Source organism: Nannobrachium achirus (genome assembly GCF_963921795.1).
Source record: "Nannobrachium achirus genome assembly, chromosome: 1".
Classification (NCBI taxonomy): Eukaryota; Metazoa; Chordata; class Actinopteri; order Myctophiformes; family Myctophidae; genus Nannobrachium; species Nannobrachium achirus.
In genome coordinates this window covers 63,132,499-63,146,236 of record NC_137810.1, presented here as the reverse complement: position 1 = coordinate 63,146,236, position 13,738 = coordinate 63,132,499, and the positions used below count along the sequence as shown (strand labels likewise).

Here is a 13,738-nt window from a genome sequence, read left to right as displayed (position 1 = left end):
ACATTTGGCGTTTGATGCCTTGGCTCTGAAAGCAGTACCCTGAGTCACATTCACAAAGTTACTCACATCCACTATAGGCAGCGACCCAAACGTAGGCCTAGCACACTTCAACTGTTAGCCATAATCACGTCATGGTGTGAGCAACAGAATAGCAGCTACTGAGGGCAGGGACAGTAACCGACCTTCAGTGATCAATCAATCAATGTTATAGTTAAAGAGAAGGATCTCAACGGAAATAAGCTTAACTTTTAGTTGATCTTGTATCAGTGAAATGTACTGTCATGAACCTGTACCTTTCCCTATGCAATACTTCTTATAAATACCTAAATAAATCAATCAATCAATCAACAGGCCTTCATAACACTGTTATGACCTTATGTATGTAACCACAGCACCTGGCATTTGGCAAGACCCAAATTCAGAGTGAAATTTTTTAACTAACATCTTTGCTTCTGGGGGTCCCTGGAACAAAATATTTTGAGATGGGGGTCCACGGCCAAATATATATCCTTTTGGGGGTCCTTGACATGAAAACTTTTGAGAAACTGTGTCAAGGTCCCTCAAAATGATGTATTTCGCCGCGGACCCTCATCTCAAAATATTTTGTTCCAGAGACCTCCAGAAGCAACGATTTAAGTTAAAAATGTTCACTCTGAATTTGGGGACTTACCAAATGCAAGATGCTGTAAGTAATTTATACACACATCTATACAATAGCCCCAGCTAAAAGATGGAGAGTTTGTACACAAATGGACTTAAAGATCTTTAACTCTTGAGAGTGTAAAATGAATAAAATCGTTGTCCATTTGGTTTCATTTTACCCTCTCAAGAGGTAAATTATTGTTAAACATCACTTATTCACAAGATGTCTACTCTAGAAGAATTGTTATTTTGATCAATGTTTGCCTGTTATCTCTCCTATGGTAACCATGTCAATACAGCATGGAATTGTGGACAAAACAACAAAAGAATATTCCAATAAATAATAGACCTTGATATGTAAAAAGGTGAGTGGGTGAGTTATCAGCTGGTGTGTGAATGGTGTCTGAATGTGAGTACTTGGCTACTAGGTGGAGTCTGCTGGTGACTGGCTCCTGTGTCCAGGCTCAACGATAAAGCTGCCTGTCAAAGCTTGCTTCGTGGCCAGGCACTTAGGCTGTAAAGCGGCCTGACAAAGTACCGCAAGGTTCGAATCCCGTTCCAGATGATCTTTGCTGCATGTCTCCTCTCTCCCCATTTCCTGTCCATTTACACTATCAAAAAGACCCAAGAATATGTAAAAGAAATGTCCTCCTCCTTGCCAGTCTCCCAACCACACCAGTTTTTATATTTGAAAGTGATTTAGAGGTGCAGTCTTGGGCTGTGTCTCAGGTCCTTATTCTGTTCTGTCCTATCTCCACATGAAGTAGGAGTTTTTCCTCACGTCAAGTCTCTTATGCCTGCTCGAAGGACAAAGGAAATAGGATCAGGCTGATAGGTAGGACGTAGGAAACTGTGATTCTTCCTACCAGTAAGTGTTTGCAAGCTGAACAGCGTGACGTGTGATGATCCAGCCCCTCTAGCTGACAATATAAAGCCCAAAAAAGGGAGTTGACCTTTCACCTGTGAAGTTTTGTCATCAGAAATGGACGTCGCAAGACATGACACTTCAGAGGAATTGACGTCCCACTTCTGTAAACAAATGTTCCTCCTTTCCTCTCTCCTCTTTTCGTTTCCTACATGCTTACTCAGTGGGTGGGACTAATATACAAGGAAAGGATTTCATTTGAGGACCTGAGACACAGAGTAGGGTAGGGCCGGGTCGTAGCAGTCCTGCTTCACTTCTGGCTTCAGTCCTATTAAACAAAAAAATAAATAAAAAAAATAAGAAGATTGTCTTCGAATGAAAACTTTGCATCATTATCATTACCATTAACCTATATTTAAAATATTAATTATTAGTCTAACATATTCATTGCATCACTACTGTACAAAAACAGTGACTGTACCTTGTGAGGGCGGAAGGGCTTGATTTTCATCTGTTGTTCCATGCTGAATAGAGAGATGACATGAGTGGTTAGGAAATTCTCAACAATGTAATCAACCTACAATATGTAAAATAAATTAAAAGTGGGTCAGTGGGGATTGATTTTATTTTTTACCTCTGAAGTTTTGTTTTTGCTTTTTCTTGATTTTCGGAACAAGAATATAGCTGCTGCTGCTGCTGCTGCTATAACGATGACAACTGCAGCCACAATTCCACCTACAATGGCTCGGACAGAACTACCTAAAAGAGGGAAAATGTATAATGTATTGTGCTATCTTTCTACAATATCCCATTTTTAAAACCCAGATTTGCCAGGTTTCAGAAATATGAAACCTGGCAAACTTAGAGAAATACAAGGTCTGCACTGGTGATGTTGCATACTGTGCTAGGAACTCCCTTTCTTTACATTGTTCATGTTCAACAGGACTCCTGCTTGCGAGAATCCATTATCTTTGTTATAACCTCATATAAGTCAAATTACCATCCTTTTTTTCCTGTCATGCTTCGATACAAAGGATTTTATGTGAGCAAATCACAAGTAAAAGTATTATTTGTGTATTTTTATTACACTACCTTCTTTCTGGATTATCTTCAATTTGGCATAGGTGACATGTGTGAAATTAGCATGGCTGAGTTCACATACATAGACACCCTCCAGTTTCACAGAGGAGGCGCTGAGCTGGAGAGCACCGGACTCAGACACACCCTTCACTCCTTCCTTCCACTGGTCCTGGACCAGAGGTAGACGGCTGGCGGAGGAGTAGCTGAGGATGGTCTCACTGTGGTTGAAGCTCCAGGTGATACTGAAGTCCTCCGGGGGGAAAAAGCTGGGTGCCTTGCAGGAAATCTCAACCTCAACAGAGTCGTAGCAAGGGACTGGAGCTGAAATGTTAAGAGACACGTTGACCCAGCAGTTATTAGAGTGAGTCTGTTTTGGAAGCAAAGTTAAAAGTAATCTTAATTAAAGATGGGGTGCCATAATTAATGTACATTGCCTGTTTTTGATGCGTCTATATGAAGTTGACATAGATCATCTGGTGTGGTTATATAATGAGTACAATGTGTGTCTCTAAGCAATTGAAAAAGATCATTTTCATGGCGTAAAACTAAAAACATCCCTTCTCTGACCCGGGCCGTGGGCGTGGTGGTCCGGGCACCCTAGGCTGCAATGCCAGCCTGACAGCATGTTGCAGGTTCGAGTCCCGATCCCGATGACCTTTCCTGCGTGGCGGGAGATTCCTTCCACAGTCTCCCCCAGTGCACACTAAAGATGACTTGGAAAGTAGCCTTTAGTCTTAATAAAGAAAATACTGAAGCCAAGCGCCATCCTGACAATTTATCCTGGGTACACAGGAACGTATCAACCCAAATAGCAACATGAAACGGGAGCGTGTCATTTGTACAACGTTCCAGTATTTTGACGCAGGTGAATGTTAACCTGGTGAAATGCTAACCTACCGACGTCCGACGCTGGTGAGTACCTAAACTGCCAACGCTGGTGAATGTTAACCTCTATGCCTAAACCTAAACCTAAGCCAAACCCTAACCCTAACCTCAGTAACCCTGACGCAGGTGAGTAGCTAACCTGCCGACGCCCTTAGTCGAAATAATGGGATGTAGAAATAGCGAGATTTCCCCCATGAAACAGTTTGTACCTTGTTCCACTGTAGCAATGGGATTCGGTCCCCAGTTTCTGAAACGGCTTTTTTCTCCTCACAGGGGATAAGGCTGAAGTCCAAATATGGACCAAACACTCTATAGTAACTAGTACTATCAGAACATAGACCCATTTTGTTATTATTTGAATTAAATGAAATCGCTTACCCTAGCTTTAATATTTCTTTTTTTTCTGGCTGCCTACGCTGAATTAAACAAAGAGAACCGTTTCTGATCAAGAATGTGACTCCATGGCCATGGCCATGGCCGAGGAACATCTCTGCATGATAAATTCAAGGCAGGCTGGCATGAAACCCTGGTTTAAAAGGTTGTCCATCTATCCATCCGACTCTGTGTTGTTAAAAAAAAATAGCATATCTTCCATTTTCAACATGCAAGTGTAAAATGGACACTTTACACTACAATTTAATTTAGTTCATATTTTAGTCTTCTGAAAAGTTTTAGTTTTAGTCAACAAAATATCATAAGATTTTAGTAGACCATACTGTATCTACAGTTGATTTTGTTGACACAAATGTATTTTGGCATGTATAAAAAATCCACATTTGCTCTCAAAATTAACACTGCAGACGAGGGACCAACTCGAGTCATACCATTTCTACCACTGTTTGGGTCGGCAGAGCTAAGGAGAACAATGGCTGTGGACAGTCTGCAGGACATTTTTCACAGCTGCCGGTGTTGGTTAGTTCATGGAAAATAATTGGGGCGGCTGTTTTGACGCACGACGTCCGCAAACGATGTATAATTGTATATTCCCCTCTAGTTGGAGACATAACATGTTTCTCAATAATGAACACAAGACTGATTAGGTTACCGGACATAAAGTATTCATAGGTGAAAATGTGTGTGTGCTCAAGGAAATAGAATGGTGTAGATCTCTCTCTGTCGTTTGGGTTTAGGTAATAGTGCCATAATAGTGGTAATAGTGGGTTTAGGTAAAAGGCCAGCTCTCTCAGTGTTTTTAAAACTCTGTCCACAGGAGTGGGGCGTAGGCATCCTGGCAAGGCTTCGTGGATGGGCTTATCGATGAGGTGAGTATGAGCACTGCGATTCCATATTGGAGCGCAGTACTCGCTAGTTGAGTAAACAAGGGCCAGGGTTGCTATGCGCAAAGTTCTTGCGCCGGCACCCCAGCCTGACCCAACTAGTCGCCTCATCAATGCCACGCGTGTTGTTAGCTTTACTCGAGTTGTCGGCGAAACATGAGCAACCTGTCCAATGTTACACCAAGGTAGATTGGCTCTGCGCAAAATGGTAGGGGTGTTCCACCGGTACAGAATATATCATGTTTAGCCTTCTTGTTAAGATGGAAGGCTGCAGACAGCGTCTTTGCCACGCTGAGTTTCAATCTCCATTTCTGGAGGTATGCCAATTAGTTCTAAGGACTATACAAAACTAGTCCTTACCCGTTCAAAGATATGAGCTCCGAAATGATGTGCAGTGTGTGGGTTATGGGGTGTGCACTGTGCACACAGTATATGAGGGATGGAAAGTAACTTTCTGGTGCTTGCATGATAATATGTAGGAGCATCAATGTAAGAAATACCCGTTTCGTTTAAAGGCTACAGAGATACTGTGTACCGATCTACATGACAACATCTGAAAGAGGGCCAGCCAACACACCCCCCCCCCCCCCCCGCCCCCCCCCCCCCCCACACACACACACACACACACACACACACACACACACAGAGCTGGTTAAACATGTTGCCCCATGCTAGATGCAGAATAGATATGCCTCATGCTAGATGCAGAATAGATATAGATACACCATATAAATGCTAATATACAGCATATGATTTGTGAAAGTGACAAACGGGCTTCACAGTTATGTCAGGTGTGTTCATATGCTAATGGTGATGCGATTTCAGATTAATTGCTCCAGCCACTGAGGAGAAACGCTGTGACAGACAGACAGACACTCACTCAGACATTCGCAAAATTATAGTATAGATGAGAGCACAGTGAGATGTTTTATATCTGCCCATATAGAGCTGGGTGCAATAACCGCAATACCGCCATACCGCAGTAGTGTAATGCATACCGCGATGTAGAGTTCATAACCGTGATTATACTGCAAACCTCTCCAACATTTCCCTTTGTGTGTATTAGTCCGATCCGTGTATTAGTACAGATCCATATATGGAGATCTGTGCTCATACACATAAAGTAACTAACATCAAGGACAGAACGGCCCATACAAGGAGATATGCACGTGTGTCATGTTTGCACTGCTCACTTTTGTATATATTCTTTTCATTTTTATTTACATTTACTGTATTTTATTTACAAAAAGAAAGGAAACATATTAATAATTAATTATATCTCCCCTTTAATAATACCAAATTGTATTGTGTTTTATATCATTTTTATCGTTGATTCGTTACCTTTACAACAAGGTACAGCTTGTAACCATCTGGCATTTGAGGCATGAGTTACACAGCCAAACGTGTGGGTAGCGCCGACCAGAATTTTGCCAAAATGGCTTAGTTGCAATACACTGTTCTTCTGGCTTTTACTCTCGTTTTGGGCTTCCCTGACACTGAGCTTAACATTAACAAAGTGTAAAAATTGCCAATATGTGTTGTTTTTTTCTTTCCTTATTACTGTGGGAGAGTGCAATCATTCAATGCTCCAAGCAACAAAGGTGAACACCAAAAGAACAGTATTGCAGGCCTGCCAGGCCATTTTTACCATTTTTGGAGGGGCCCTACCCACACGTTTGGCTGTGTAGCTCATTCCACGAATGCCCGATGCTTATAAGCTGTACCTCGTTGTAAAGGTGACAAATCAACAGATATCAAAGACAATACTACCATTTGGCATAATTAAAGAGGAGATATAATGGACCAAATGTTAGCAAATTTTGGGTTGGCGCTACCCACACGTTTGGCTGTGTAGCTCATGCCTCGAATACCCGATGCTTACAAGCTGTACCTCACTGTAAAGGTGACGAATCAACAATACAAATGATATAAAACACAATACAAATTGGTATTATTAAAGGGGAGATATAATGTATTATTAATATGTTTCCTTTCTTTTTGTGCTGAGTTTACATACAGTGATCTAACATAATCGCTTCTGTGATTAACCTCTGAGTTACTGCATCATTTTGAAACGGCATTAACGCATAAAGGCTGTGAAATGCTTGATTGATGTTGTAGGTGCCCTGTGCCATATCAAACAATCTGTAAAACTGTGGTCAGAGTTGTTCTCAATCTTTTTCATGTCAAGGACCCCCAAATTCATATGTATTTGTCAATGGATATCCATCAGAAAATATTTTGTGAAAGGATAGATTTTGAAAATGAAAGTTCTCAAATATGGAGAGATATGCTTGCATCTGCTACTGTGCATAACATTCACTTTCATTGTGTTAATTGTAAAATGCTTATTCAAGTCAGTAGATTGAATGTCTTACGTAGTTGTCTCAAGGTGGCAGTATTTCCTCCTCTCTCTGTGCCTACCGAGCAGGTGTAATTGAGCTGTGAGTACTTTGCTGATAAGTTCAGAAAACTGTTGACATCATAGAGCCCCTCTGTAGTGTTGGTGACCGTGGTAGAGTTGTAGAAGGTGTGGTTGGTGGGAGGGCTGGTGGACCAGGTCAGTGTGGGCTCTGGGTAGATTCCTCTGGACGAGCAGGTTATTGTGTCACCTTTTAGTTCCATGGAGACTTTGACAACTGTAGCTGTAACATGGTGAGAGGTTATTTTACTGTTAACTGATGAATTGTCTCATCTTGTCACATTTTATTCCCTTTTTTCTCCTTTAAATTCCTGCTTGGCCCCTCTTATCGCGCCAAGCAGGAATTGGAGGCTATAGTATAGCTATAAGAATACTATAAGAATAAGCTATATTCTTTTTAAGACTTAGGTTCTGCCACATTTTTTTATTTATTTTTTATTTGTTTTTTTACCTCTCTTTTTATAATTTTTATCCCACGGTTTTGCAACCCATTTTCTCACCCAGTGGCAACAACCTAACCTGTAGTCCTGGTTTCCGCTCTCCCCCTGCCGCGCCAGGGGACATTGTGGAGCACCCGACTGGCTAGGGGGAGGTAGTATAGAAACCAGGACTACTGCATGTTTTTGTGAGGGCATCTACCCTAGGAGACACGGGGAGAACATGCAAACTCCACAGAAAGGCCCTATCGCCAACCCCACCTAGGGTGTGGGCACTGATGACGCGGAGGGAGGAACACGCCCCCAGCACCCACCACGTCCCCCGGCAGGAATTGAACCCAGGACCTTCTAGCTGTGAGGCGAAGTGCTAACCACTGCTCCACCGTGCACAGGTTCTGCCACATTTACATAATTTTCTGAACAATTGTCTTACCAACATTGAGTTGAACAGTGGACTCCTTGTTTTTAAATTTGCAGGTGTAGATTCCTTCATCAGATGGTTGCACTCTGGACAGTTTGAGGGACACGTTGCCTTTATCGTTGAAGAGAGAAGTTCTTTCCATGTAGGAAGGATCCTTATCGCCATCAAGTTCATGCCTGTTCCTCTGGTAGTACACATGATGTTGAGAACCTGGCCTGAACCACTTTATGGGCAGGTCAGCCAGGTCAATGATGGGACCAACATCACATGGTAGAACAGCATCCTCTCCAACAGTTGTTTGCACTACCAGCCCTTGTCCAGAAAAGAAAAGAAAAAAAAAGAAAAGAAAAGAAAAGAAAAGAAAAGAAAAGAAAAGAAAAGAAATGAAAAGAAAAGAAAAGAAAAGAAAAGAAAAGAAAAGAAAATAATTAGACAACAAGTTTAATTATTAAATATGGGTTCCTTATTGATCAATATCAATCCTTTTCTATTGTTCGTAGCACAAAAGAATTGAGTTAAAAAATGTAAAATTATTTGGCACGTCATGATTCAAAATGAACTCTTTTACTTGCAACACTGATGCTTCCACTTCAAAAATGTAGAAGCACCAAAATGTCATCGTTTTCTATAATTTCTAAAAAAAAAAGAACTAATATAAAAGGGGTTTACAATTAACATCAAATTTAGAAAGCAGTCTTGAAAAGACATGGTATCTGTCCCTCTTCCTCCTCCATGCCTCTCTTCACTGAGACTGAGGCTAAGCTCTCATATTATGAGAGATTGTGCACTTTTTGAAAAAAGCATGACATTTCTACCATAGCTAGTACATACCATAAGGTTTATTTTCAGATGTGGAGGCAAGTCAGATTTGACCCCCAACACTTAAGATGTCCTTTCCAACTAAGTTAGGGATGCCCATTCATTTGGTGATACCTTTGAGATCATCAGAAGTCAAGAAAATGCATTTAGGTCAAGGTCAAATTACACTGACATTCGGTGAAAGAAGCATAGCTGGATTCAGGCAGGTCTACAGCTAAAAATATAACTTGCCCAGATTAACTGAACACAGTGTAGGACTCATGACGGCAGTTTAAAAAACGTGTTGAAACGGTGAAATTAACTGAGTTAGCACAGTTTGAAAGTTCCATTGGTTTGAATGGGAGGCACAGTGTTCAAACAAAAGGTTACAGCACAAAAAACTATAAATCACACAGATTACCCATAGAAAGTGCAAGAAGCAGCAGAATGGTGTGAACATTTTGATGTATAACATGTGTATGTATATGCTTGACAGCAGTTTTGAAACTTGTGGTCGCATGGTGTTTAGTCTGTTGCCATAGTGACCGAAAATTCCATGAAAATCTATTTTAATATTAATAATAACATTAACCCATTCAGGCCGGGAACACATTTTGCTGTTTGGGAGGGGCTTACAGTACATGTACAGTATGTAGCAACATATTTGTTTTGTAGGCTAATTTCTGATTTAGCCCTATTCTATAGGTTAGGCCTAAATGGGTTAATAATAGCCTAATAATAATAATAATAACAACAGTAAGCATTTTATTTATAGCACTTCTCAAAATACTCAAATCACTTTACAAAAACAGCATGCCTCCATAATGTTATAATATAGTAATTATTATTCAGTTAGTCCATTCACTCTTTTGTCGTGGTGATTTTGTCTCAACCATGCCAAAGTGTCACAGGGTGATAGACCCTACCCAGCCTACATCCAAGCAATCCAAGCCACCCCCCAGCACTAACTGGGACATTTGTGTCCTCTACCAAGCAGTAACAGATGAGACTTTACAATGTCCATTCAGATCAACAAAACAGCCTGTTGGTAGTGGCTATGCATCCCTGGCCGAAGACATTTCTCCGGTTCCGCTCCCTTCCACACATGCCCCTGGATCTCAACCTGGACTGTTTAGATGATGGGGATGCATTGAATCCACTCTGAAAGCACACAGTGCTGAGTGGCACAAGAAATGTTGCCTACAATTCAACAAAAAGGCATATGAGATATTAACTACAACACTAAGGCATATGAGCAATCGGGGGGAATTAACTGCAGGACAACAAAAAGTACCTCGTACCTTTTCCTATGCAAATGTACAGCCCATTCTCTCCCCCTCTGCTTCAACCCCCTGACAGAGCGTCATCTGTCAGACGCGAACAGAGAGTCTTAGTGCGCATGAGCCGACACGTGTTTACTGGAATATTTTCCAGTCACAGGGAATCGAACCGAGTCTCAGTTTTAGCAGTAATCAAGCTCTACCGACTGAGCTAAGGAGACGGCTGGGAAATTCCTTTTTTTGTGCTTTTATATTTGACAACGTGGATGATAACAGAACGTAGTCCCATTCGGACGCGGAAGCAGTCCCCAAAATGTACTATTCTGTCCATAACGGCACATAATTCGGTAACGCTGCTGAGTCGGCTCATGCACCGTTCGCACCGATCGCCGCGGCGGCTCGGTCGCTACCGCTCCCTCGGCGGCGGCTCCCGGGGCTCATCGGCGCCTGAGAGGGCGTGGCTCCGTTGTTTATAGTGGTGCTCCGTTGTTTATAGTGGCCAGTGGTCCTAGACCACTGGCCATACACAATGCGTCCAACACTTGAAACAGTAGGCATACCCAAAGCGTCCCCTCGTCCAACGCAGTACAGCGCGCCAGTTGTCTGACGCTTTGTAGGTGAGAATATGTTGAAATGTAGCAGTATGGGCGTTTCCCACCACCCATCCTCCTCCCACTTGTTAGTCTACTGATTGAGTGCAGTACTTAAGCAGTATGGCTTTCAGCTATCAGTAGCTGTCTGTCTCTGGTTCAAGTGGGGGGTGCTGCACCTTGCACTGCATGTGTGTGCAGTATGCACAGCACTGAGGTGGTCCCCCAGCTCATGCTGGCCTTCTGGCTTAGCTATATTTGTATCTTACTCAGTGAAGGTAGGTTCCTCTGGTTTTGCTGCTATTAAGCAATTACTTGTATCATTATAACTTGAACTTGACCGTGAGTGTGGTTGTTCTAGGCTTTCCTTCCGGAGTTCCAGCCCTGGCTTGTGGCAACAGTTTGCCACGCACACCAGCAATTCTGCCCAGCGTCCGCTGAGGACGTGTGTGTGTGAGTGTGTGCTACGCAGGCGAACACGGTATGTTCATGGTGCATCTCTCCATTACTGTCTCTGAATGTTGGTCTACAAATTATACTAAAATACTAATACGGCCGCTTGTGCCTGCTATTTCAGGCCAAGGTGTCAATCTGCTGTTTTGCTGCTGTTTTGGTGTTACCGCCCCATAAGAAATACCCATAACTCTTTAATCTCCCATACCAGTCATACAATGCCCTGTCATCATGAAGACACAGCACTTTGGTTTCCTAGCAGCGACGGCTCCAGAGAATTGTGACTGAGGGAGCTATGGGGGGGCTGGCTTTTTTTAGAGCGGGGGCTAATGAATTTTGTCAACAAACAATAATAAATAATACTAATACGACAAACAAGATTCTCTCACCTAGGTTATGAATAACTGAACAGACCAGATCATTGGCAGTTTCCAGCTCCAAATATGAGGACTGTAGGTGATCGGATAGGGTTTTTGTGAGGCTGAAGATGCTTTCCAGCATAAAAAGTATGATTTCATATTATGGTTTACATAGAAGACAGTCAATTGTCTTATTTATTTATTCTTTAAATATTTTTTCATCACAATTGGGTTTGTGGGGGGGGGGGGGGGCTAAGCCTTCACCAGGTGACGCTAAAGCGCCCCCCCCTGGAGCCGTCCCTGTTTCCTAGTCTCATATTGTGGGGCCAACATTATTGTTCATTCATAATAGCCTGTACTTAAATAGGCTTGTCTGTGTAAATATATTTCATTGAGTCCTAATTCTGTTTTCTGTTATAGGCCTGGTGCTGGGGCTCTTATAATTGGGACAGGGTGACAAGGTGGTAGGAATTCCCATGTTTTATGTGTTTGCTATTGCTTTTAAGTTTGGTTTGCTGTGATCATTTGGGAGTGTCATTGCCTTGGTAGGTCGTCCCCAGCACCGGCCCTTATTAGAATGCATGCAGGGCAGAATTAGGAAGATATCCACTCATAATAATATCCACTCATAATAAATAAAATAAAAAAAGAATATATATATGCCACCTAAATGAAAGTGACCCAGATACACTCCATAACAAGGCACTCACACACAGAGAAAATCTAGAGAGATGCCCCCTCAGCCAACTGGTCCAGGAACTCTGTACACAAGCTGAGCCACCCGACAGAAAACTCACTGGATTAAACCAATATTTATAAAACAGCAGAAAGAAAGCTACCTGACACAGACCAGGCTAAAAAAGTGAGCATTTTTAAAGTATTGTTTCAACACAACGCTTGGATGACGGTAAGAGCCGTTGTTTACCTGGCGAACCACCCCCGGCATTGCCGGCAATACCTCATTCGGGCATGCCCTGACTAGGAACCACATCTCGGAGCGGCATAGCCGTGGAGTGAGTGGTTCCGAAAGGAGCTAAGCAAACTAGAGAATACATAGTGGCAGAATACCTGAGCAAGTTGACAGACCCAAAACAGAGACAAATCTTGAATACAGACTAGGTACAGGCTCAGTGAGCACAGTCTTGCGATCGAGAAAGGCCGCCATAGGCATACCTGGCTCCCTAGAGAAAACAGACTTTGCACCCACCGCGCACAAAATGAAGTGGAAAATGAACTACACTTCCTAGCCGCCTGCCCACTGTACCAAGACATCAGAGACACATACTTCCCACAGATCATAACCACAAAGAGTTTGAAACATGACCAGTGATGAAAAACTCCCATATCTACTGGGTAAAATACGACAATGTGCAAACACAGCAGCAAGATTTGTGAGCTGCTGTGATAGGAGAAGGATATAAAATGGAACACAACCACCTCCATTCATACTTGCTTAACGGCTAGTGCCGAAGTCGCTTGTACATATTGGAGGTCCACGGCATGACAATGTTTGTCGCCGATACATGAGCGTTGCAGGGCGGATACATATCTGACTGGCCCTCACGCTTCACGCTGAATGACCGAAGGTCCAGTGAGTATCAGCTCCAGCAGGCAGCAGCACCACCTCTCTTCTCTCTCTCTCACTCACTCTCACAAACGCTCGAGCATTGTCGAAAACATTTAAACTACAAGCTCACATTATAGACGTGTCGCATCTCTTGCTGCATGCACACAGTCACAACTCGTCGTGGAAAACCTATCAACACGGAACACTAGCAACGTTGTGTTTAAGCTCTTCTTTTCTCTTTAAAACGGTCGGCAACTAGACACGCAGCAAGGCTGTGTGTGTGTGTGTGTGTGTGTGTGTGCGTGCGTGTGTGTGTGTGTCTGTCACGCGCGAGAACCAGCTGACAATGTATCCGCTCTGCGACGCTCAATACATGGCCACACAAGCATTTGGAAGTCGCCGTGTCTCCCTCCCAAACGACCACTGTTTCCTTGGATTCACAGCCGAGAATATGAACATGAAGCCGGGCTGAATGAATGAGAAGACACCGCTGAGTACCGAAATTAAGTCGGGAGCTCACAAAATTTCGGCAGCACCGTGGAGCCGAGTTTATTCGGTTGACGCCCCCCCCCCGAACCGGGGACGACGACTCATATTTGGGTTCGCCTAGTGCCGAACCGAAATAAGTTAGGCTCTTTATAAGAGTGTGAATCGACCTTTAG

General features: G+C 42.8%; 1 protein-coding gene across 1 annotated transcript; it reads right to left on the bottom strand.

The window, feature by feature from the left end:
- Positions 1–1,761: 1,761 nt before the first annotated feature.
- LOC308289295 (CD276 antigen-like) lies at positions 1,762–8,185 on the bottom strand (the record flags this gene model as incomplete). The annotated part of the gene is made up of 4 exons (XM_080730943.1): positions 8,042–8,185; positions 7,128–7,394; positions 2,600–2,908; positions 1,762–1,835 (listed from the first exon to the last, which is right to left on the bottom strand). The coding sequence occupies exons 1-4, from the start codon at positions 8,169–8,171 to the stop codon at positions 1,762–1,764; spliced, it is 780 nt and encodes a 259-aa protein (XP_080587069.1). The 5' UTR covers positions 8,172–8,185.
- Between the last annotated feature and the right edge of the window lie 5,553 nt (positions 8,186–13,738).